General features: G+C 39.1%; 3 protein-coding genes, 2 long non-coding RNA genes and 13 other non-coding genes across 20 annotated transcripts in view; all 18 read right to left on the reverse strand.

The window, feature by feature from the left end:
- Positions 1–37: 37 nt before the first annotated feature.
- LOC137794456 (uncharacterized) lies at positions 38–898 on the reverse strand. Its single transcript, XR_011078304.1, has 3 exons — positions 611–898; positions 228–287; positions 38–61 (listed from the first exon to the last, which is right to left on the reverse strand). It is a non-coding gene; the product is annotated as an uncharacterized lncRNA (long non-coding RNA).
- On the reverse strand, positions 449–527 carry LOC137794762 (small nucleolar RNA SNORD74). The gene has a single exon (XR_011078335.1). It is a non-coding gene; the product is annotated as a small nucleolar RNA SNORD74 (small nucleolar RNA).
- Positions 899–1811: 913 nt separating the features above from the next.
- On the reverse strand, positions 1812–5943 carry LOC137794453 (GTPase IMAP family member 8-like). Its single transcript, XM_068591219.1, has 3 exons — positions 5858–5943; positions 4297–5469; positions 1812–4156 (listed from the first exon to the last, which is right to left on the reverse strand). Exons 2-3 carry the CDS (start codon positions 5447–5449, stop codon positions 2046–2048), a joined length of 3264 nt encoding a protein of 1087 aa, XP_068447320.1. The 5' UTR covers positions 5450–5469; positions 5858–5943; the 3' UTR covers positions 1812–2045.
- LOC137794399 (GTPase IMAP family member 5-like) lies at positions 5850–6767 on the reverse strand. The gene is made up of 3 exons (XM_068591118.1): positions 6764–6767; positions 5984–6610; positions 5850–5896 (listed from the first exon to the last, which is right to left on the reverse strand). Exons 1-3 carry the CDS (start codon positions 6765–6767, stop codon positions 5850–5852), a joined length of 678 nt encoding a protein of 225 aa, XP_068447219.1.
- Positions 6768–6796: 29 nt separating this feature from the next.
- Positions 6797–7556, reverse strand: LOC137794457 (uncharacterized). The gene is made up of 3 exons (XR_011078305.1): positions 7454–7556; positions 7143–7196; positions 6797–6870 (listed from the first exon to the last, which is right to left on the reverse strand). It is a non-coding gene; the product is annotated as an uncharacterized lncRNA (long non-coding RNA).
- Positions 7557–10792: 3236 nt separating this feature from the next.
- On the reverse strand, positions 10793–10866 carry LOC137794759 (small nucleolar RNA SNORD47). Its single transcript, XR_011078332.1, has one exon. It is a non-coding gene; the product is annotated as a small nucleolar RNA SNORD47 (small nucleolar RNA).
- Positions 10867–11662: 796 nt separating this feature from the next.
- Positions 11663–11749, reverse strand: LOC137794764 (small nucleolar RNA snR60/Z15/Z230/Z193/J17). Its single transcript, XR_011078337.1, has one exon. It is a non-coding gene; the product is annotated as a small nucleolar RNA snR60/Z15/Z230/Z193/J17 (small nucleolar RNA).
- Positions 11750–11907: 158 nt separating this feature from the next.
- On the reverse strand, positions 11908–11989 carry LOC137794772 (small nucleolar RNA SNORD79). The gene has a single exon (XR_011078345.1). It is a non-coding gene; the product is annotated as a small nucleolar RNA SNORD79 (small nucleolar RNA).
- Positions 11990–12237: 248 nt separating this feature from the next.
- On the reverse strand, positions 12238–12318 carry LOC137794761 (small nucleolar RNA SNORD74). Its single transcript, XR_011078334.1, has one exon. It is a non-coding gene; the product is annotated as a small nucleolar RNA SNORD74 (small nucleolar RNA).
- A 259-nt stretch (positions 12319–12577) lies between these two features.
- On the reverse strand, positions 12578–12657 carry LOC137794768 (small nucleolar RNA SNORD79). Its single transcript, XR_011078341.1, has one exon. It is a non-coding gene; the product is annotated as a small nucleolar RNA SNORD79 (small nucleolar RNA).
- Positions 12658–12831: 174 nt separating this feature from the next.
- On the reverse strand, positions 12832–12918 carry LOC137794763 (small nucleolar RNA snR60/Z15/Z230/Z193/J17). The gene has a single exon (XR_011078336.1). It is a non-coding gene; the product is annotated as a small nucleolar RNA snR60/Z15/Z230/Z193/J17 (small nucleolar RNA).
- Positions 12919–13107: 189 nt separating this feature from the next.
- Positions 13108–13179, reverse strand: LOC137794767 (small nucleolar RNA SNORD77). Its single transcript, XR_011078340.1, has one exon. It is a non-coding gene; the product is annotated as a small nucleolar RNA SNORD77 (small nucleolar RNA).
- Positions 13180–13522: 343 nt separating this feature from the next.
- Positions 13523–13610, reverse strand: LOC137794765 (small nucleolar RNA snR60/Z15/Z230/Z193/J17). The gene has a single exon (XR_011078338.1). It is a non-coding gene; the product is annotated as a small nucleolar RNA snR60/Z15/Z230/Z193/J17 (small nucleolar RNA).
- Positions 13611–13767: 157 nt separating this feature from the next.
- Positions 13768–13847, reverse strand: LOC137794758 (small nucleolar RNA SNORD79). The gene has a single exon (XR_011078331.1). It is a non-coding gene; the product is annotated as a small nucleolar RNA SNORD79 (small nucleolar RNA).
- A 577-nt stretch (positions 13848–14424) lies between these two features.
- Positions 14425–14488, reverse strand: LOC137794770 (small nucleolar RNA SNORD75). Its single transcript, XR_011078343.1, has one exon. It is a non-coding gene; the product is annotated as a small nucleolar RNA SNORD75 (small nucleolar RNA).
- A 179-nt stretch (positions 14489–14667) lies between these two features.
- On the reverse strand, positions 14668–14749 carry LOC137794773 (small nucleolar RNA SNORD79). The gene has a single exon (XR_011078346.1). It is a non-coding gene; the product is annotated as a small nucleolar RNA SNORD79 (small nucleolar RNA).
- A 258-nt stretch (positions 14750–15007) lies between these two features.
- Positions 15008–15088, reverse strand: LOC137794760 (small nucleolar RNA SNORD74). The gene has a single exon (XR_011078333.1). It is a non-coding gene; the product is annotated as a small nucleolar RNA SNORD74 (small nucleolar RNA).
- Positions 15089–16542: 1454 nt separating this feature from the next.
- The window catches only part of osbpl9 (oxysterol binding protein-like 9), a 31914-nt gene continuing 24106 nt past the window's right edge, over positions 16543–24350 (reverse strand). For all 3 annotated transcript variants that reach the window (XM_068591311.1, XM_068591309.1, XM_068591310.1), the window contains 14 exons: positions 23713–23817; positions 22502–22661; positions 22166–22272; positions 21831–21949; positions 21594–21679; positions 21292–21472; positions 20778–20862; positions 20111–20221; positions 19963–20026; positions 19733–19873; positions 19532–19610; positions 19235–19326; positions 18993–19128; positions 16543–18670 (listed from right to left, as the gene is read on the reverse strand). In XM_068591311.1, coding sequence (XP_068447412.1) covers positions 18596–18670; positions 18993–19128; positions 19235–19326; positions 19532–19610; positions 19733–19873; positions 19963–20026; positions 20111–20221; positions 20778–20862; positions 21292–21472; positions 21594–21679; positions 21831–21949; positions 22166–22272; positions 22502–22661; positions 23713–23817 — 1541 coding nt within the window. In that variant the 3' untranslated portion in view covers positions 16543–18595. The remainder of the gene's footprint in view (positions 18671–18992; positions 19129–19234; positions 19327–19531; positions 19611–19732; positions 19874–19962; positions 20027–20110; positions 20222–20777; positions 20863–21291; positions 21473–21593; positions 21680–21830; positions 21950–22165; positions 22273–22501; positions 22662–23712; positions 23818–24350) is intronic.

Here is a 24350-nt window from a genome sequence, read left to right on the forward strand (position 1 = left end):
TTCTTACAGCATAGTATGCTAAAGACGTTCACATCTTCTAGATCCAAAGATGGAGGAACACCTGCAAGTTACCAGACATTAGTAAAATCTCCCACTATAAAAACAGTCATTTGTGATTCTGTACTGCATCAGTACAAAATTATCTATCACTATTTTCAATGTTTTTTTAAACAGTTCATGATTTACAATTTGTTTAACAACACTGCAGAGTAAAATAAATGCATTACCTGATGGAATGACGCATCATTGGTCAACTCAACCCACCAGGGTAGACTTTATCGAAAAGTCTGTAAAGAATGAAAGGAATTTAAGTTAAATACTGTAAGTTTTAAACAAAGCAACTTCTCTTTAGTGCAGCTGAAGTTGTAATGTCGTCACATCCTGCCACAGACAGCAGACGCAGCAGCTAACAGCACACTAGCAGTGCAGCTAACGCTTGAGGCCTTGTCCCATGCTGTCAGAAAAGTTGGCATTCATCACAGAAAATTAGGATGTCCCGACCAACATTTCTCTAATATAGTCATGGGAATGCTGCAGAGAAGTTACACTTATTTGCTATAAGATACAACAGAGTATAGTTAATAAAAAGGCAAGAGTTGGAGTGTGGTACCTGTGATGTTGTTGGTTATCCTGCAGTCCCCAGTTTCACAGCACTGGACCGGGCTACGGTACCACTGACGCAGCGAGCTGGTGTAGTCCTGAGAAAAACTTCCCAAACGTCCATGGTAGGAACTGCTCACGTCTTGGCGTCGGTGAGGAGGATTGTTCAAACGCGGCGCGCACAGAGAAGAGTGACTACCTGTGTCTCCTCACATGGTGACGAAGGAGGGGCGGCTTTCCCCCCATCTTTGTACTGCGCGTGCGGTCAACTAGCTCCGCCCATCCTCAGAGAAATCTCTACTTTCTGCTTCTGGGGCATTTATCAATCTGCATTTTCACGCATTTATGAGACAGTCACAGATTAACAGCCGCACTGGAAACCTATGGGCAGACTATAATGTCACTGTTGTATATGTAAACCATTTGTTTGTTGAGGCATAAAAATCAGATGGAAAAAGTCAAACCTATGTGCCTGTTCTGTATTTTCCCATCCAAATCATCTGAGGTGCTGATATCATCAATAATCACAAGTTACCTCAATGAGGAAAAGCTCACACTGAGAAACAAATTGTTATTCTTTGCAGTATTTTTTCTTTATTCATGAACAACATGATCAAACATTTACGGATATAGTAAAAATAAGTAAAAAAAAGACATGTGAAATAAATCAAGTTAATTAATCAAATCAAGGTGAAAAATATCTCCATTTATCAAAACTGAATATACAAAATACTATTCAAATGTCCAATATGAAAAGGTGACTTAAACCCTAATACGCATATTATTGCTCTCTCCTCCATTCAGTAAATGTTAGCAGGGATCACTTTTCAATCCTAAAGACAACTTCCACCTTCATGGTTCAACGATGCAGGAAGTATGTTGAGGTTCCCTCGTGAATCCATTTCAAACACAGAAAACAATCTTGCATACTTTAAATGAACATGTCGCAACATACTGAACGTATCTTGTAAAAAGAGAACTATTTCATAACAAAATGTAGCTACATTTAAGATGCAAGCCAACAACAGTAAAACTTGATCAGAAGCTTAATCAGAGCAGAGTAAGTGTTGGTTTTATTTTCTTATGTTTGAATTTGTCTGGCTGCTATCACACTTTAATTTCTCTCTGGGAATAAATCAAATTATCTACCTATCCTAAGTATACGGTAAAACTTAAAATGGACTTTGAAATAAGTAAGTTAACGCCATTGCAACATTACCAAAGGCTGTTAATGAAATGTAATGAGAATGACGATCGTCAGCTCTCAAGCTTCCCTGAGCTTCAGGATCAGTTCTTCATTCACATGACCCGACGTCTTACTGTTGGTGCTCGACTCAAGCTAAATCCAGAAAGTGACAGGATTGAACAGTTGAGAACAGCTTCTGATTGATCCATCTGGAGAGTTCAGGTGCTTTTGTGTCACATTCATCAATAATCTCAGTTGCTCATGCAATGCGGCAGGGCCGTTCCTCTTCTAGGGTCAAAAGTTTCTCTTTCAACTCATTCATTTCTTTTTTATGTTTTTTCTGCAGCTCCCCCGTTTCTTCATCTTCCCCGTCTTCATCTTTGGTCTTGACTTTCTGTTTTAACTGCTTCAATTCTTGTTCCTGTTTCTGCTGCAGTTCTTCTATTTCTTCTTTCTCATTTCTTTGGTTTTCTTCCAAGAGGTCCTGTTTGAATTGATCACATTTTTGCTCATGTTGTTTCTGTAATTTAGCAATTTCTATCTTCTGATTTTGTTCATGTTGGGTCAACAATTCCAGTTTCAGATTATTTATTTGTTGTTTGTGTTCGATGCGCAGTTTAGCCTTTCTGATGCCACAATCTTCTTGGTTTTCGGTTGAAGGTCCCTTGGTTGTGGCTTTTATTTCTTGGTTTTGTTTTTTCTTTAATTTATTAATTTGTTCCTTAAGTTTAGTTTCATATTGGCTCAAAAGCTGTTTTTTAAGGTTATCTGCCTCCTTGTTGTGTGTTTTCTGCATTGTCTTTATTTTCTTCCTGTTTTCTTTCTTCTTCATCAGCAGCATCAGGACCAAGTCAGTCATTTCCATTTGGTGTTTTTTCTGCAGTTCATCCACACGTTGCTTGAGAGTTTTTTCTTTGTGGCCTGAGAGTTTCTCCAGTCTGTCATATTCCTCCTGCTTCTCCTGCATGTCTTTCTCCTGCTGTTGTTTCAGATTCCTCACATCCTCCACGTGTTCATCTATCAGAGCTGCAAAGTCTCTTTCCTTCCTCTCTCTGAATTCATTGAACTCCACAGCTGTAATTCTGGCCTCCTCTTCGTACTTCTTCTTTACGTTCTCCAGTTCTGTCTTGAAGTTTTCCTCTAACTCTTTCTGCCTTATGTCCTCTTGCTTCTTTCTGATTACATCTTCTTCCTGTCTTTTCTTTTCATAATTTTCTCTTTCCTTTTCATATTCATCTTGAAGCTTTTTCAGTTTGGTTTGCTCCTCCTGTTTGACCTGTTCATTTTCTTGACGTCGTTTTTCCCACCATTCTTTTTGTATTTTCTCCTCATTCTCTCGTTCTTTCCTCATCTCTTCTCGGTTCTCTTTCAGTTTTCTGTCAATGGTTTCTTTTGATTCCGACTCTTCTCTTATTTTTTGCTCCAGAGCTTCAACTTTTTGCTTCCACTTTTGTTGTTGAAGTTCTTCCTGTTGTTTTCTCTTCTTGTATTCTTCTTCTTCTCTCATCATCTGTTCTTTCATTCTCTCCTCGTGTTCCTTGTTGATGTTTTCTTTCATTTCTTCAAGTTGATTTGCTCTCAGTTTTCTCTCCTTTTCAATTTCTGCTTTCTGTTCTTCCATTCTTATTTTCATTTCTTCAATTTCATCTTCATGTCTTTTTTGAATTTCCTCCCTCTCTCTCTGCATCTCTTCTTCCTTTTCCTTCAGAAGTTTCTCTACTTCCTTTTGGATTGCTGCCTCTGCCTCTTGGAACATCTCTGTCGTGTAGCATTTGCCTCCATTTGTCTTCACCATTTCCTCAATCTTGGTTTTCAACTCGCTGACCTGCATGTGGTTTTCTTCATCATAGTTGTTAAACACATGGTATCTTCCTCCACATGTGTCAATCATTGCCTTGAATGAATCATCGCATTTCGTTTCAATGTACTCATCAATGGACCGCTTCTCATGCTTTAATGTATCTCCTCCAGTGAAAAGAATGATGATGAACTTTTCAGAACCTTTCCCAAAGACTTCCTTGATGAGTTGTACTGTCTTCTTTTCTTCTTCTGTAAATCTACCAATGCGTAACACCAGCAGGAAGACATGTGGTCCAGGAGCCAGAATGCTGATGCATTTCACCATCTCCTCATTCACCTCTTCGTGGGACATGGTTGTGTCAAACAGTCCAGGAGTGTCGACCACGACGATACGACAACCGTCCACTTCACACTCTGCTTTCTGACAACGTTTGGTCACTGACTTCTGGCTCGCTTCAGCATGAAACACCTTTTTTCCTAGAATGGTGTTTCCCGAGGAGCTCTTTCCACTGCTAGTCTTTCCTACCAGCACAATCCTGAGACACTCTGGGCCCTTCTTCTCTTCATCACCTGTAATAAAAGAAGACCTGGAGTTAACTTAAATGTTGACAGTTGTAACAATAAAGACGTCAGGTACAATGTTTAATTGATGGATTAGGAAAGAATGAATCTCATGATTTGTTATTATTAAAGTATATATTAATACTTACAGGTGACTGTACTTTTTGTTCTCAGGTCCTTTAGTTCAGACTGCAGTGTGCTGATCTTTTCAATTTGAGCATGTGCAAATATTCCTGTTGTGTAGCCACATGGCTTAGTGTTGTGGGATTTTGGCCTTATTTCTTCCACATAATCCAACAGCTTTGGGATCTGATCCAATTCCTTGATGTTGAGAACAAAACATCTTCCTCCACAGCTCTGACGGAGCTCCTGGAGCTCTTTGTTTTCCTTTAAAAAGTCAACAATAGCTGGAGCTTGAGGATCTGATTCTATAGTGAACAGAATCATGGTGAAGTCAGTTCCTGGAGAGCTGAATGAGTTCTTGATGGTCTCTAACTCTCTCTTGTCTTCATCAGTGAGGGGAGCCACAGGTAGGACCAGGATGAAGGCATGGAAACCCTCAGGGTCACAGAGGGAGATACATCTGAGGAATTCCTTCATCACTTCCTCCTGAGGTTTTCCACACAAAGCAGGCAGCTCCACCAGAGAAACCCAACGTCCACTCACTTCTCCCTGATATTTATCATACTCTGATGAGTTGGAGACTGAATGAAGCTCTGTCTGACCTAAAATGGCCATGGCTGCTGAAGTCTTCCCTGCTCCTGGCCTACCACACAGAACCAGGTTTAAAGATGGTTTCATCTCTTCAGTAATGGTGAGATAGGTTCCTTTGTTTTCACACACAATCTTCTCAATCTTCTCCATTAATGATTTGTGGTCATTTGCAGACATTTTGTAGAGTCTTTGTCCACAGTCATTAAAGATATGATCAACACAACTTGTTCTATTCCCATCATGTGTAATGATGAGCATTGAGTGGTTAAAAGCATCTTCATCAAACAAACTCAGGGTGAACTTCAGTGTCCGTCTGTTCTCCTCAGTGAACTCAGAAGGCTTCACGAGCAGCAGCAGAACATTTGGTCCTGGTGAACAACGAGTCACACATCTCTTCATCTCTTCTCTGATTGATTCCTCAGACAGTTTGAAGACGTCTGGAGTTTTCACCACTGTTACAGGATGTTCTCTCCACCGTCCACTGGCAACCTCACTCTGCTTGTTTGGGTTTATTTTAAATGTAATCGTTTTGCTCTCAATGATGAAATTGCACAGTGTTTTTTTTTTGTCCTCACTTTTTCCAAACATCACAATTCTGAGTCCAGATGCTATAAAATAACAGATATGATATTAGTTTGAAGATCTCAATAAGCAAACTCTCAACAATTCATGATACGTGCTAAACATAATTAATTTAACAACGAGGACTGCAGACATTAATGAGAAATATTTTTTTATGGTGTCAAAATCCATGTCCTCTCATTTACAAATATGAACCATAATTCTCCATGACACAAATACTTGAATTAGCATGACTGTACATTTGTTAGTTTGCTCATGATGGGTCCTTATTGGTCAGCAGCGTTATTGATTCACTGAAATGACGTTTTTCTTTTCTACAGACTGATATCTACCACATATATCAAAATAATGTATATTTCATGTACATTAGTGTTGTATTGTTGGTAACTGCATAATAACATGTGATCTACTTACACTGGGGGAGCTGGGTCCTTTTACGGGGAACTTTCGCCTCTGTAAACGACAGTCAAAGCAATTAACGTAAATATGAAGTTATTCATTATTTGTGATTCATGAACTGAATGACTGTTCAGCACTTACCAACAGGTTTTTGAGGATCAGATCTAAAACGCCTTCCTTCTGCATGTTTCAGATCAAGAGTGAACTCTGTGGCTGCATCTTCAAATACATCACGCACCAGATGCTCTCCATTGTTCTCTTTTGTAGTTTGACCCAAACGTGTTAACAACTCTAAACGTTCAAAGTTCTTCTGGTTCAGTTTTCTGTATCTACACTTTCTGATCAGGTCCTTTAAGGGCTGGTTTTTGTCTATGGAAGCTGAACTCTCCTCTTTGGGTGTTGATATCAGTATCAATGAATGGTTATATGATTGATCACTGAAGAGTTCCAGGACTCTGCAGAGCTTTACTTTGAGTTCCTCAGTGAAGTCTTCAGGCTGTAAAACCAGCAGGAACACATGAGGTCCAGGATAAGAGAGTTCCTCACAGGTTTCTACATGTTTTCTTAGTTTGTCTTCAGAGATGTTGGGCTGCAGCAGATCTGGAGTGTTGATGATGACTATCTTTTTCCCCTGTAACTCTCCACTGACTCTCAGGCACTGATCTGATTCTTCCTCGGTGTTAAACGCGGTCGTTTCCAGTAAGACGTTCCCCACTGAACTCCTCTCAGACCAGCTGTTCCCCAGCAGAACAACCCTCAGCTCAGACACTGAGGAGACAAACACTGAAGTAGTAAAGAACTACTTTTCAACTGAAAACAATCAAATTCGATTCATAACCAATAAGGAAGTCACCGCTTTTTAAAGATGAATGAAGGTGTATCAGGTGTTGTCATCTTGAGACTTTCACATTCACAAGGGACCCATCACCTATAAACACTGTAACTGCATGTTAATCAGTTTAACTCACTGTTAGGTGGCAGCCATTCATAGCTGCGGCACCGCTTCACAGGCTGCAGATCATCTGACACTGTAAGAATACAGAACATTGATATGGTCCCATGAACACATTTCCACCCGGCAAGGTTGAATGAGTAGAAAAATAAACTACTCTTTAATTGAAAATAATAAAACTTGATTCATAATCAATGAGGAAGTCACAGCTTTTTAAAGGTTGACTACAGTGGATGAGTCAGCTGTTGTTAGCTTGAAACTTCACCACATTCACGAGTGAGCATCACCTATAAAAACTGTAACTAAATAAACAGAATAATAATTATAACTCAGATCAGTTTAACTTACTCAAAGGGGGCAGGAGGCCAAGGCTGCTGCTCCGCTTCACAGGCTGCAGATCATCTGACACGAAGAAAACAGAACTTTGATCATTCACATGAACTCTTTAATTCAAGAGATACTGTTTCAGGAAGGATGAATTGCTGTTAAATATGTTGTACTCTTAATTTTCCGTGTTTAAGTTCAAACTTGTACAAAATGTTCTGCCATTGACCAAGACAAGAGAGAGTGAATAGGCAGAACTCAGATCAAAGCAACACATGGAGATGAACTGAAAAGCAAGCATTTAATCCAGACTCATAAAGTCTGACTGGACTCACCAGGTGCTGCTGCCGCCATGATGTGATGCTGAAGACATCAGAGACAAAAAGAGATGAATAAGTTCTCCTTCCAAGTCAAACAGCTCCGCTTCACCAACGGTCCTGTAACATGTGAACATCACAACCAGCAGACAGAGAGAAACTCATTTAGACCTTTATAATCAAACACATCCACACGGTTCACAATGTGCTGATGGGCTGCTCCTGGTGCTCCTCTTTGTTTTGGAACTAGCTGATGCTCAATCTCTTCCTCTTCTTCAAAGTCACTGTCAGACTCTGAATGTTCTGAAACCTCTTCCTCATCATTGTCATCATCATCAAAAGCTTCTCTCCCTAAAATAATTTTAAGGTGCACACACACTCACTTACAAGCACACATTCTTACACACACATGCGTACACAGACACACGCACACACGCACACACACACACACACACACACACACACACACACACACACACACACACACAGGTCCCACAGACCTGAACACCACACAAGGGTTAATATAAAATACAGAACAGAAAGCTTCTGTAAAATGTGACTCTTAAAATAAAACTTGAATTTATAAAATAAATATTTTACTGAATTTCAAGTCACCTAATGGTATGAAAAAAATACACAATATCCATATTATTATGATTATTTGTTATTTTCTGACTCGTTACTTCCCTGTGGGTCTCTGAATAAACGTCATCTTCAGTCTAATGACGTAGTGTGATTTACAGCGCCTGTCATATTCGGGTGTTTCGAGAATCCGACTCCACGCGACGGCAGGCGCGTGTTAGTGACGTTGGTCTGTCTGCTGCGGTGAAACTACAACGTTGTAGTCCATCACGGACCACAATAAAGCATCTTAAATAAGTATTTAAGAAGACGGATGAATTCATCTGTCTTCTTACAGTGTTGCGTCATGCAGACGATTTAAACAACCCGGTTCATGGTTTTACTTTATTAACGAGGTTGGAATAGAAATTAGCAAAGGAATATGAAAGTTAAACCAAGGGATTTTTCACAGTGTACAAAGCTACTAAACTGTTTCTGCTCAGTTTCAAACCTGCTGAATTCAATATGTTATCCTACTAACGATGTGTGTCATATGTGTGTCTCATATCCATTTATGTTGTTATGGTTTATATGCAGATTATAATCTGATCATAAAAATATGCAGACAACAGTTTATGAAACACCACACAACTTGATAGTGCTTTATTGTAATGTAACAAAATAGTTGATTAAAAAGATGATAATCATAAACAGAGTCAGGCTGAAGAGCTCATCCAGTTTAACTCTTTCATTAAAGATTCTGTAACTAAAGTAAAATGAAAGAATGAAGGCTGAAGCTGCAGTTCAACACCAGAGAGAGAATAGCAAATACAGCTGTTTCATCACTTTACAGCTGTTTCATCACTTTACAGCAGTTTCATCACTTTACAGCCGTGTTAAGCAACGTAACGTTCGTAGTTCGCCAGACGGTTTAACAGAGTATTGAAAAGTATTTCCAAGTTACGCTAATTAGTATTTACATGATCTGCGTGTGTCGGTCATGATTGTTTGTTCTCGTGAACGGCCGAATGAAACGTACTACTCTAGAATGTTTTTTTATTAAATAGAAATACAGATGGGAAACGAAAATAAGAAACAATAAATCAACTGTTTAACATATTTCTATCTATGAATCTCCATAAATCCCAACAAATAAAGCAGAGATGGGAAGCTTTTAGTCGTTTACTCACCCACTGGATTTAGAGCCGTGCGTCAAAGACTGAAGAGAAAGTGAAAGTTATAGTTGGAGGAAAGAGAAGGCGTGACTTCTTCCGGTTATGTGACAAATACTTTTCAGTACATTTGATTCATTCTTCATTTCATGTTCAGAGCTGTTTTTAAAGTCCATCATTCTAAAAGAGTCTTTCCTTCTCTTTCCTCTCGTGTGCAGTTTAATCCATCATGACCACCGTGAATGCCTCTGATGATATTAACACATGAACACACATGAAACATTAAGTATTATTTGTGCAGACTGACTTTTGACGTGAACATCAGTGAAGTATCTGCAAATGTTAAATAGTGACACATATTTATTCAGATTCAACTTTATTGTCATTGCCGAGTACAAGTGAGACAATGATGTAGACTCTGCTCCTTCTGGCCTCCTATTTGTGCACAGACTCATTTTTGACATAATCGGTGAATTATCTATTAATGTTAAATAGTGACACATTTATTATTTGATTGGAGAGACATAATTGTATTCATATAGAAGCACATTTATGAAACTGATGGAGAATAACAACTCCCAGAGGTCATTATGAGAAACCTCCACATAATGAGTTAAGAGGAAATATTGAGTTGATCATTATGTCTTTAGTGTATATTTATTGTTTCCATAACAGGTGCGGAAATGGATTCTCATATTTCCTGATAAAACGAAGAACCAGAGTCCATGTTTGATATTTGACATTCGTGATATTAAATACCTTGTGGTGAAATCATCTGCATGACGCAACGCTAATACGAACAAGTGTTAATTTAACGAGGTTGGAATATAAATGAAAGGAATTATAAAACTCTCATATCCCTTTGTATGCAGATTCTTTCATGAGTGCAGGTAGTTTATGAAACGCCACACAAATCTGTAACCTAGAAGTGTTGACTGGATGGTGATTTATTGTAATGCGACAAAACAGTTGCTTCATAAGATAAACATGAAAAGCCCCGTTGAACGCTTGAGCTTCTGTACGTGAGGTCAAATAAAAGAATGAGTGTCGAGGCTGCAGAACACCAGACAGAATACAGCAGTATTGAAGCACCTTTCCGTCGCAGGAGCAATACGTGTATAAACATTCTCATTGCAGTTTGTTTAACCAGGCAGAGAAGACACACTAGTATAAAGCAGTTCAAGAAAGCAAACTATAGTTCACAATTATGTGTTCAGACAAAGTCTGTCAAGTCTCTCCAGCGGTTAAAGTCGACTGATGCAGAAACAGACCTGAGGCATCACAGATCTAATTTCTTGCACAATTCCTCGTTTCCTCTTTGATGCAAGAGTCATAATATAGACAAAACTACATAGTTTCCTAAGGCAAATTCCACATACAGAGCTTGAAGACTGTTCATTTAATGGACCATTTGCTTTTTTATTAATAAAAATTACATTTTTAAAATGAGATCACAAGCAGTATTTATTTTAAATCATTTTGTCACAAGTTCAGACTAATACATGTTCTTGATATCCACAGGGCCTCAGCAAGGACTCTGTGGCTTCTGTAAGGAGAGAAACAGATTTCTCATTAAAATTAAGTGGGGGAAAAAAAGAAACAAGACTGATGTTTACAGACCACAGGCCTCAGAAAATAATGGAACGGTAGGGGTATAATCATGAGAGATCATTTGGCAGAATCTTATCATCACGGGTAGAGTGGCGAGCTGACCAATAAGAGACCTAGTCTAGCTGAAGGACTCAAGAGTGCTTACCATGGTCAGGCAGATTAGGCTCGTTCCTGAAAAAAATGAATACAAATTTTATTAAAAGTCAATGGCTGGTTGATTAATGTTTAAGTTACCGGGTTACTCAGTAACAGAAATAATCCACATTGAAATTCAGGTCAGACATTTGTTAAGACATCACTTAACCCAAGTCCCAAATGTTTTCTTAGAGAAGGATTTGTATTCTCACCTCAGTTTGTTCTTGTTCAAACTGGCTGCCAAAATCACAGATGACAACCTAAAGAGACATTACAGTTAAAATCAACATGCACAGTGTAGTGGTTGATCATGCAAATTTGATGAAATTATTAAAGATGATTGCCATGTAACTTTCTACTAACTGCACATCAGGGTCTATAAGTGCTTTTAGTCACAGCCCGTTACTCACCATGCTTGTGCAACATCTTATCCTCATGATTTCCTCACTCAGCTTTTACCTGCAAAAAACAGCTTTGTTTAAATTAAGGTAATAAAAAAAGGACAGTTATTTTTCTATAAACAATCCAGATCAGGCTAAATTATGACTTCCTCAACAAGATCAGAGACCTGATTCATTGTCATCATATCTGAATGACATTAGCTTTAGAATACCCATCTGAGAGATGATACTTACAAACACAAGGGCTGTGAACATGTTCCAGCAGGAATGTTGTACATGTCTGAATGAGAGAAGAGATCTGTTATCATCTTTTGTATTGAACACAAAAGGCTAAATGAAAATTGCAGTTGATACATCAGATAGGAGCGAAAGACAAGACAAAGTCTAATCTTCATGGTTAAATCTGCTGAACTATGCTCTCATCATTCTATCAGACTTGTTTTTAAATGATAATGTTTATTAAGAACATGTCACGCACCTATCAACTGATCCAAGTAAATGGAAACTTGATCCAAAGATGGAGGACCACCTGCAAGTTAACACCAGACATTAGTAAAAGCTACACTTTAATACAAAGGCAGTCCTTATTCTTCACTGCATCAGTACAAAATTATCTTTCACTCTTTTCAAAAAGTTTCCCAATGTTTTTTTAAACATGTTCATCATTTACAGTTTGTTTTAAAAGACTCTAGAGTAAAAGAAATGCATTACCTGTTGCAATGATGAATCTTTGGTAAACTCGAACCACCAGAGTAGGCATGATTAAAGGCCTGTTAAAAAAATAAAAAAAGTCACGTTAAATAGTGTAAGTTTTAGACCAAGCAGCTTCTCTTTAGCGCAGCTGTAGTTGTAATGTCGCCACATCCAGCAGACGCAGCAGCTAACAGCACACTAGCAGTGCAGCTAACGCTTGAGGCCTTATCCCATGTGGTCAGAAAAGTTGGCATTCATCACAGTAATTAAGATGTCCCTACCAACATTGCTCTCATCATATAGTCATGGGAATGCTGCAGCAAAGTAATTTCTCTTTAAAAAAAAAAAAAAGAAAAAAAAAGACTGAATCGTCACGATTCAATCTGCTAAACTAGAGTCTCATCATTGTACAACACCAGTTTTAAAATAACTGGTATTTTAAAAACATGCCACTCACCATCAACTGATCCAAGTAAATGGAAACTTGATCCAAAGATGGACCACCTGCAAGTTTACACCAGACATTAGTAAAAGCTCCACTTTAATACAAAGAGGCATTTCTGGTTTTGCACTGCATCAGTAAAAAGTTGTCTTTCACTCTTTTCAGAGAGATTCCCAATGTTTTTTAAACAGTTCATCATTGACAGTTTGTTTTTAAAAGACAGTAAAATAACTGCCCATTAAGGATCCTTGCTTGCATGTAACCTTTAAACTCACCTTCAAATGGCCTTTTGGACTGCAAGTCATATTGTGGTTCCTGAAAATAGAATTAGTGTTTTTTAAATTTAATGTAGAAATCAAATGGCCTCACTGGTTGTTTTGGTTGACACATCAGATAGGAGCGAAAGACAAGACAAAGTCTAATCTTCATGGTTTAATCTGCTGAACTATGCTCTCATCATTGTGTCAGACCCTTTTATTTTACATCAGGTATTTTAAAAATATGTCACTCACCCATCCATCCATCCGCTGATCCAGGTAATTGAAACTTGCGCCAAAGATGGAGGACCTGCAGGTCATATTGTTCCTGAAAATAGAGGGGGGAAAGCCAATTTTAAGAAGCCATACTGAACACAAATGGCCTCACTGGGTGTTCGGCTGATACATCAGATAGGAGCGAAAGATTCATCTTCATGGTTAAATCTGCTGAACTATAAACTCATCATTGTATCATGCACCATAGGCCTCTTTCACACCAGCCATTTATTGACAGGTTATCAATTATGGACAGTTTCCATTGAGAAGGGCCATGGCATTGTACATGCTGGCTCACAGATGGCTTTGACACCAACTATATTTATTTTAGGAAACCAACACCTGTCTTTGTTTACCACATGTCAAAATGGCTGCTATGAAGAAAAAAAACCAACATTAAGGATCCTTGTCTTTTAGCCTTTAAACCCACCTTAAAACGGTCTTTTGGCCTGGAAGTCACATGGTTGTTCCTGAAAATGGACAAGATACATTCATAAAAAGCTATGTATTAAATCAAATGGCCTCACTGGTCATTTAGGCTGGCACATCAGATAGGAGCGAAAGACAAGACAAAGTCTAATCTTCATGGTTAAATCTGCTGAACTATGCTCTCATCATTCTATCAGACAAGTTATTAAATGACAATGCAGTCTAAGCACATGTCACTCACCATCAGCTGATCCAAGAATAATGAAACTTGATCCAAATATGAAGGACCACCTGCAAGTTTACACCAGATATTAGTACAAGCTCCCAGTTTAATACAAAGGCAGTTCTGATTCTGCACTGCATCAGTAAAAAGTTGTCTTTCACTCTTTTCAGAGAGATTCCCAATGTTTTTTAAACAGTTCATCATTGACAGTGTTTTAAAGACTGCTGAGTAAAATAACTGCATTACCTGCTGCAATGATGCATCATTGAACGGTCAACTCAAACGACAACAGCAGACACACCTGCAAGAACAAAAGAATCAATGAGTATCAAAATAATCATCTTAAACCTGAACGCAACATGTTTCCTGTGCCTCAGATAAATCAACTGGTGGGTTGAAAATATCGTCATCCATCTGGTCAAGAGTAGCAAATAGTGTCATCACAGCAGCACATGGTGAATGTGCAGAATTAAAGGCAGATTAATGCTTCTCTGGGTGTGACAATTTAGTGGGTCCAGCCACTTATGAAATCTATCAAAGGTTTGAGTTTGCACATAATCTGATTTGCATTTCTGCATGCTTAAACAGTATGTGGTTTAAAATTATACACACAGGGACACCCGAGAGAAGCATAAAGCCGTCAAAACTGCCATTTTAAGTAAAAGTGATCATTACCTCATTTGCTCCTAGTTACTTCATGCATGGCTCTCAGCTTCCAAGACACCTATCGATACACACATTGGTTAGTACCACAGTGGTAATGTAGAGACCAAGTATAGCCAAACTGGAAGTCTCAGGAATATATTTTTCAGAAATCACATCTGTCCACTACTCTTTAAAATCATCACAGACTTTCAGCTGGTTAAACAGAAGCTATCATTTTGTAAGCTTACCAGCATAGTATGCCAAGACGGTCACAACTTGTAGACATCTTTATCCAGTGGGAACTTGATCCAAAGATGGAGGACCACCTGCAAGTTACCAGACATTAGTAAAAGCTCCCACTTAAAAAGAAAGGAATTTCTGATTCTGTACTGCATCAGTAAAAAATTGTCTATCACTATTTTCAAAAAGTTTCCCAATGTTTTTTTTAAACAGTTCATCATTTACAGTTTGTTTTACAACACTGCATAGTAAAATAAATGCATTACCTGCTGCAATGATGCATCATTGATCAACTCAACCCGCCAGAGTAAGCACTATCGAAAGGCCTGTAAAGAATGAAAGGAATTTAAGTTAAATACTGTAAGTTTTAAACAAAGCAACCTCTCTTTAGTGCAGCTGTAGTTGTAAAGTCGTCACATCCTGCCACATACACTAGACGCAGCAGCTAACGGCACACTAGCAGTGCAGCCAATGCTTGAGGCCTTGTCCCATGCTGTCAGAAAAGTTGGCATTCATCACGGTAATTAAGATGTCCCTACCAACATTGCTCTCATCATATAGTCATGGGAATTCTGCAGCGAAATTACACTTTTTTTTTACAAAGAAGAAAATTAGCTTATTGGCAAATTAGCATGGCAACTCGCGTTGTGAGGCACGTGGTTGAGGCCTGCTAAAGTTAAAATTTCTGTCAAGGAGAAATGTAATAAAGGTAAGACAGCACACGACCACACTGGCGGACATAGAACAAGCTTTGAACCATCTGAAGTCGCAGCTAAACATGAATAATGTGACTACATGAAAGTAGGCCTCGTGACTGCGGTCCTTACAGTTATAGATGTCAGTCAGTTACCTTGTGTGAAGCCGAAGAATGAGGACTGGCAGAGGGTGCGGACCGTTTTTATAGGGGAATGTCGCACTGGCTGATGGGAAAAAATGGTCAGTGACTAACAGTGCCCCTGCTGGCCAAACGTGACATAGAACATATTTCTGTTTTTAAAAGTATTACACATTTATATAGTTATTATTATTAAAAATGTGTAGCCGTTTTCTCCACCTCCATGATGAACTCCATCTACTGAGGAGGGCCGTTACATGCTGTTGAAAGCTTGAGGATAAACAACCCTTTTATATGATTAAGACATAAAATGGCCTTTGTGTAAATTATTACACTATTATTACTTTTTTTCGGAGACATGTAACTTTCAAAATCAGGCAAGTATTCGTCATTATTATAAATGCTTAAAACAGTAATAACAAAGTTAAGAAAAATATTGGAATTTTTATCAAGTTTCTCTTAATATATGTTTTGAAATACAACTTTTGAGATTACAAAAAATGAAACCAAACTTATTTGATATCTTCTCCACCAGTTGTGTTTGTTTCGAAACTATGCTCTGACCTCAGGATTCTCTGACCTCAGGACTCTAGCTCTGATCTCAGAGTTAAACATGCTCTAACCTCATGGGTCTCTTATCTCAGGGTTCTCTCCACTTCTTGAATTATGTCTCTTTCTGTCTCCGGCGACAGGGTTCGTTCTGGAAGACTGAGAGATAAGCTTTTAGTTTTCTTTGTGAGTTTAAATTAACTTAACTTAAAATTACACAATACAGTTGGAAATTGTTCAATATGTGACAGATCAGATTTTTGACAATGTTTTCTTAATGTCTCTACTAGTGATTTGATGTAACTGAGCTTATACTCACAAGATGGGCCTCAAAAGGATTACAATGTTTCAATTGTTTTTTCGTAATTTAACTAACAAATTTGTTAGGGAGTAATGTTTAAGAATATTTATTAAGTTTTTATCGTACTTACATGGCGCACGTTCACAAATACAGTTTTGTTTGATTTAATTAATTAATGCTTATTGACACTGTTTCTTCTTCCGGTTTATAGTACTGGTTGGTTTCTGGGCGATTAATAAAGCTGTGATGTAGCGTATCCTGTCAGAAGTCTGTCACAATGTTCTGAGCAATAAAATGAGACTTGAGGCAACGCTCATTTGAAATAACTAAGACAATATTTCGCTGGAATAAACTCATGGAGATTTAATACTATGCATCAATAAACAGGAAAATCTGATACAATCAATGGTTATGATCAAAACTGAAATAAAAAATACATTTTGATTGCTCTCTAACAGGCGATACTGAGTGATACTGAAATGTATGGCAAGGCCTCGATTCAATAGAATTTACAAAGACATACCATGGAGGAAAAAACAAAGTAAAAACTAACAAATTTAGCTTGGACACAGAATTTAATTTGGCTCATTTCTAAAGGCATTTTTGTATGCTTAAAATAATTAAATTCACCAGCTGCATTTACATGCATCAAGATTTTTACCAAGTTTTTCATACATACAGCACCAGGTATATGTTTGTCTTCATAGATCCCTTCAACAGATTCATTGGCTTTAAGACTCTTTTTTAATATTCAGTGAAATCAACTAGATTCATCTCTGACATGAGCTCGCTACAACAGAGATATTCTTGAGCATCTTCAGGTGAAAATATATATTTTTTTTATTTCGGACTTTCATCCCAATATCGTTGCATTTAGAGCCAATTTGTGGAACTGTAAAGCAGAGAATGACTTTTGAGAAGAAAGAGGTGTCGAGTAGGATAAATATTGCCCTCTATGTGGTGACCTAAAAGATTATTGGACAAAGTAAATGAAGTTGACGGGAAAACAGATCGAATAGAAGACGGTCTGGACTCAAAGCGGCGCTACGAAACAGCAGCAGTGTTTCAAAGGTCTAAACTGGTTCCCTGTGTTCACTCTCCTCACCCTGCGACAACGTGTGAACCATCAAGCTGATCCAGGCCGACAGCTGTGGGTTTGGAGAGGAAACCGGCAGGCGGTGTGCGGAACAAAAAGGGAGACTTTAGACTCCGTCCTCGTCTTACGTCCTCGTCACGAACCAGCAATCCAGAAAGACAAAAATATGTAAACAATTATTTGTTCATAAATGCCTTCAGGTAACATTTTCAGAGGATTGTTTGTTCTCTGTCCAGAGGAAAATCCCTTTCACCGTGCATCTAAATCTTTTTGGCATAATGGACACCCAGATTTGTCCTTTGTACAGGCAATGTCAATGATCTCTTTATTGCATATATTCCACAAATCTAATCACAACTCTTCCAATCAGTGAGTTCAGATGCTATGGCTTATGTCGGACTTTGCTTGTGAACAGTGTGAAGGACCAAATATGTGGCAACGTTGACATGAAATGGGAACGCAACACCAAAAAGGGTCAATGGAATGATTCCTACAGATGTAAAGCCATCAAGTTCATATCCTCAAATATTTTTACACTATTGCCAGAAAGAAAAAAATAAACAAAAAGAGCATTGAAAATAAAAAAAGAATATATATTTATATATCCATCATATGTATATCTATATATAAACAACAGTTACAACTAGTTGCAGGCCAGCGGAGAATTTCTCCTCCGCCCCTTTAAGATTCATCACTTCCACCGTTATAAGGCTGTCAAGACTCTCGGAGGGGGCAGCAGCTTTCTTTCCTCAGTCACCAGATTCCCTGAGATGTAGAGCGCCGATTATTTTGTCAAGGTTTATTTAATTTGAACGCCAGCAACCATACACACCCCTTGCCGCGCGCCCCACCCCCTAAAAAAAACAAAACACATTTGTGTAGGGAAACCGCGTGCTGCTCTGGCTCGTCCTGTGGAGCGGATGTCGGGTGCCGTCGTAAAATTGACGCACAGAGTTGAGAGACGAGATGTGCCAACCCTCCCTCGTCTTCACTGTGCACTGCCGAGTCTCGTCTTGGCGGGCGGTGGGTATCGGTGGAAGGGAAATTGCCCAAATAAGGAGAGGAACTTTAGCTAGTTTTCACATTACATCTTAGATGCTTTTCCATTTGATTTCATTCATTTCCGTGTTGTTGTTTTACAGTCAAATGCAAAGCTGTGTACATATTCGATCATCAGTCATTCCAAGGCTTGGAAAAGAAGTGGTTTTGCAAAAGAGTTCTTATGAAGACTCTGTTGTGTGTGCATTTCTTTATGCATATGTATGCTGTGTGTATCATAGTGTGCGTAGTCTTCTCAGTCCCTCGGAGAGGCTAATCTCTTTAATAGAGGCTCGTCATAGACCCAGCACTCCCCGTCCTCGTGGAATAGCTGCAGCAACACACAAACAAAAACATAGTTTACAATCAAATATTTGATCATGAAATGAGACATTTCAAACACAGATTTTGTCTAACAGTGAAATAAAGTTGTTGGATTTGTCAGATTTCAAGTATAGAGAGATTTGCCTTCTACACAAACTGTGTACAATCTGTTAACTTGAAAATAGTTGAATGCTTCCCCTTTGCACGTGCTGTTGTAAGAATATGCAGAGCTTTAAAAAGGTGAAAAGATACATGTCAATGTACCAGCGTTTCATATCATCACACAGTGTTCCTCATCCTTCTGGTAGAAAAAGAACAGACAGTCTTACCCTGGTCTCCCACTGCTGCTCGTTTTCCTTCCTCTCCCTGGCTTCGGCTCTCTGTTTCTCCTCCAGCCGGTGTTTGGCTTCTGTCGCTGAATCGATGTCTCTCCGCTTCAAGTTCAATGTCACATCTCGCCACAATCTGGTGAAGGGAAAGGGGGCGAAACGACAAGTTTTGTTTCAGAGTGAGAAACCGTTTGATCCTCGATAGGTCCGTATTGGTACGAGAGGGCAGTTTAATTTCTCACCTTCGAGACTCGTAGTCAAGCTGTTCTTCCAGCTTTCTCACGTTCTTTTTCACGGTGCCTAACCTCTTAGTGTCTATGAACACCGTGTTCTCCTAGACACACACACAAAACACACCAATACATGTATTAATGTGTCCATTCATAGCCAAGCTTTTCCCTTTAGTAATTATTCTCAAGTGTAATGAACGGCTACATTTTGCCTTAAGTAATTATTCTCCAATTTGATATTTTGCCTTCACTCTATTCGGAAAAATGATAAGAGAAATGGGAAAAAGAAGAGATAAAGAGAAGACTCACTCCAGTCGCCCACTTGGCATACATCACCCCGTTCCATTCTCCTTCAATGGAGCAGAAAGACTTCTTATCATTAGGGGCACTGAAAGAGAAATAGAAAAGAATTGTGGTATACTTTGGTTACATATGGAAATGTCTGACCATTTTTACTTGTCTTTAAAACTGTGATTTAAAACCGTGCTGTGCCACCGTTTCCACTCTTACAAAATCTCAGCGGTGATCCTGTGCTTCTTTCCTCCGTAGAAGGGTTTAGTGTGGAACACGATGTTGGCACTGTAGCCCGACTTGGAGCAGGAGATGTTACACTCCCCGCCCAGCTCCACCCACGGCACGGTCAGAATCGACCTGGACAGACGGGCTCCATCAGGTCACTGACGCACATATTAATGAACGTAAAGATCTGTGCGATGACACAGCAATGTAGTAACACCCACCTGCCGTATCCGTTCGGGAAGGTGAGGACGTAATGTTCGTCGTGCTCCAAACACGACACGCAACCTGAAACAAGACCAGCAAATAATCACTACAACTACATGAGGTAGTGACAGTAAAGGGTGCAGTTTATGAAGCAGTCTTCAGTACCTTGGCCAATATTGTGGACACCTATGGACATGCCTAAGAACTTAGACTTCGTCCAGATGTGAGCGTTGAACTGGATCTTCTGATTTAAACATTCTGCGTAGAATGCAGAAACTACAGAAAGGAGAGAAGAAGTTCTCATGTGAATGTAGAAGAGTGATAATGTCTCTGCGACAGTCCGGAAAATGGAGCAAACATGCTGTAAGCTTGGGTCTTTAAAAATGAGTCAAACAAATTACATTTTTGAGATTAAGATGTCCTGATTTAACATGTGACCAACAGCCTATATACTTTGCATATTCTTTTGATGTTAAAAAGTCGATAGAATAATCTAAAAAAATAAGTGAGTGCTGGTCACTTAAATATGAGTTTATACATTTATATTACATTTTGCTGTTATAAAATGGTTGTTTTCAGTCCTAGTCCCAACTGTTGTTTTAATTAGTGTGTGTATGGGTTATTTATAGTGGTTGTTTGCTTATATCCGTTTTAATGTGTTCTCTTTAGGAACATGTATATTTATTTATTAATTTAAAAAAAGTCAAACCAGAGGCAAGGTCTTTAGCTATGGCTAGAAGTCCGATATACAGCATTGGGAACACTTTATGTAAACATAATAGTGCCTTCCTATCAAAAGAAAAATCATAACATAAATTGGATCCACACTTACTGGGTGGGTGGTGAGAGACCTGCTCTGCCACAAAACACACACTGTTGGATGAAGACCACGGTACTGGACCTTCTGATACTGTCTCCTGGAGGGTGGAAGAGAGGGAGTCAAAATAAACCAGTTTTACCAAGTTACAAATGTGCAAACCCTGAAAAAACTAAATTCATTGTTGTCACTATGTGATAATATCAAATTGAAAGGTGTGTGTGGCAATGTACATGAAAGGAAACCAGTTTTACAGTTGTTTTTTGTTAGAACTAAACACAGTCTTAATAAGCTGAACAGGCCAACAACTACATTTCAGCCAAAGTGACAGTTAGCCTGTGTTAATATTAAATGGTACTTTCTTCACGATAAATCTGGCATAAATATAACCTTTTGTAAAGATGTGAAAAAGTGTTGTTTCTCGAGACATTAAGACATAAAATGCTGAACACTGTACCATAGCCGATTATATTCACATTGTCTCAAGTAGTGCAGAGCCAGCAAGGGCTGCTGAAGCATGTGCGCTCACCGTGAGTGTGGACGGCTCCTCCGTTTCGCTTGGCAGGTCCCAGTGGCAGTAAAAGACTTCCCCCAGGATTGGGTTGTAAGGTTTCTTGGCCACTGAACCTTTCCTCCCTGCATGGAACGCTGACAGGTACCACTTTACCACGTAAACCATGCGCTCACGGGCCTCCAGCTGCTCAGCGATACTAGCGGAAGTCACACAAATGAGTTGAACCACTTATTATTTTACCATTTCGGAATTTGTAAATAAATAAATAAAATCTGTGTGATGCAAAAGCTTTCACCAGTGAGTGAGATGACCCTTACCTTACAAATAAGTCTGGATGTGCAAAGAAGTCTGCGTACATTTCTAACAAAGATCTCCTCTCGAGGATGAAAGTAGGCAGGACCACCTGTGAAATATAACAAAGAAGAAAATTATACAACAACTGTGTGGGTTGTTTATTGAAAGCTACTGGCATACATGATGTTGGAGAGTAAAAAGAGAAAGGACCACTGCAGTGGGAGAAATACAGCCAAAACCAAGTCATGAGGGGTCTTTACCTTCGTGAGGTCCATGCCCAAACGAACTTGAGAGAGAAGATGCATGATGACGCTCTTGTGCTCTTCCACAGACTCGCCCTCACCTTCATCATCGCGGTCATCGTGGCTGTCAAACTGGTCTGCAGACAACCACAGAGGACAAGTCTCACTTGGCTGTCATACCATTCCCTGTCGTCTTATGTGAAAGACGTCTCTTTTTAGCATTTGACAAAACCAATTGTGATTCATATCATAAGCTACTGGGATGGTGAAGTATTGATGGGAAAAACTGGAGCACGGGAGTAACAACTGGATTACCATATCAGCTCCAGTTTAGTGTTTTCAGTGTTTTTTACCTGCATCTGTGGTGCCGTTGGACATGGACGAGTTCAGGGACTCTGTGGTGTTTGGTCGTTTCAATGCTTCATTGGTGAGAGGCGAGGCAGCTTGAGGCCCTGAGGGACTGAGGAGGACATAGAAGAAGTGGAAAGGAAACAGCAGAGAGAAGAGAGAGTGTGAATTCACAACAAATCGTGTCGCAAAGCTCTCAGACTTAATGTTCATGAACCGGGCAGCACTTTCCCACCTGACCTGCTAAACGATGTCATTGTAGTGTTGCTTTTAAGTTATATAACAATAGATCCCCCGTTTGTGGTGTTGGCTGCAGGGGGGCGGGGTGATGCTGTACTCACTTGATGCAGTGTTTGGGGGAAGTGCTGCTCTGGTAGAACTCGTCAGCATCGTAGAACTCATCCTCGCTGGAGGAATAAGAGAAGTCTGGCACAGAGTGCGAGGGGAGGGGCATGTGAGACGGGGAGGCGATGCCGCTGCTGGGGCCTGACGGGCCACTCCCTGTTAGAAGAGGAAAAGAACATTCAAACATGGTCTGTCAAGTCAGCTCCCTCTTGCAGCATTGCTATTGTATGGCTCTAATCAATAAAGCTTATGTATTCATATAGTATACAGGTCATGGTCAAATCAACATTATGCCGTTCCACTAAAGCGTTTATTTCTGACCCCGGTCCAGCTGGCTGTGTAAAGTAGCATCAAGCCGTCTTTAACATAGTGACAGCTTCCTCTGCAGAACATATCGACAGTGCTCTAGAGCCGCAGCCCGCCTCCTTAGTGCACAGCGCAGCATTTTAATACTGCTGCCTCAGCACAGAAGACAAACATGAACCATGATGTGCTTTTCTACTCGGCTTTTTAAATTTAATATGTTCGATGACGCAGCACTCAGGGTGGCAGAAGTAGAGTAATAATTCATGATATTATTACTTGTATTGTTTTGGTTTCGTTCTTGTTACAGTAACATCACTTTGCTTGTGCATTAGGATCTAATAATACACTATATTATTCCGATAAGGACCCACACCGTTCTTTCTTCGCTGTAATAAAAATACATCATAGCTGTTATAAAAACACATTAATTGTGGTGCAAGTAAGAAGATTTACATTTTTATAGCAGCACACAATAAAAGGTGAAGTTTGGAGTATTTTATTTATTTATTCATTTTACAGTTGCTGTTTCCAAAGTAAATAATGAATTTTGAAAGTTAACTTCAAGCCAACGCGGATTAAAAAAAATCCTTAAAATGCTGAAAGATGGAAAAGTTTAACATCTTCAATCCCATGGAAATGTATATCACTTAAACAAGCTAATGAATAAACGTTGAGTTTTGTTTTGACAAAATGTGTTTTTTTTATGTCGTAACTATATTAATGTCACGGGGGACTGTATCAAAGCACCAAACCAGTAATATAACTGCAGTTCCTAATATTTAATTTGGCTTGTAATAATTAGAGGAATGTGTGATTCACAGCAATTACTACTGTGACAAATCATCTGTCCTTGTAATGCTACAGCTCCCAATGCTTTGATATGCGTGAAGTGAACTTTCACCTGTGCTGTTGGGAGTTGGGGTCTGCAGACTGCCCATCACCGTGACGACGGGACCAACGGACAACGTGGAGGGGCGTTGGTCTGATTTACACACCTGAGAAGCGTCTTCAGCCAAGAGAGAGAGGGGAGAGGATTTAGCACCGAAGCCTTAAAATGAAGTCATACATCACTTTAAAAACAGCAGCTTGAAATCCAGGAGGCTGAGAAAATCATCTGGGACAGAAGCCCCAGCTATGAGGAGATTACAGTCTATTAAGAGTGAAATTTGCATGGCCTACTTTGCATGGTTCATTTTCAGAGCAGACGAGTCATTGTCAATTGACCAAAAAAGCCCAAAACTTTAGTTAGATCTTAGTCACGCCACACCATTCAATTCAGTCGATTATTTACTTAATAAAATTACTTCAAACTAAATTACACTGCTTAAAACAAAATAGAATTATGTAAGAAAAATGTAATATCATCACATGAAACACATGTGATCAATAGCACAGGGAACATACGTAAAGAAATAAACATACATTTAAATGTGATAGAATATTACAGTCTTTGCTATTGGAAAAAAATTCCAAAAAAAGGATTTGACAGCAGATGGTTCAGTAACACCATCGAATGTGTTGCAAAGAACAAGTCCATCA

Source organism: Clinocottus analis, unplaced genomic scaffold, assembly GCF_023055335.1.
Source record: "Clinocottus analis isolate CAN_PGR_092001 unplaced genomic scaffold, fCliAna1.0.p SCAF_25, whole genome shotgun sequence".
Taxonomy (NCBI): domain Eukaryota; kingdom Metazoa; phylum Chordata; class Actinopteri; order Perciformes; family Cottidae; genus Clinocottus; species Clinocottus analis.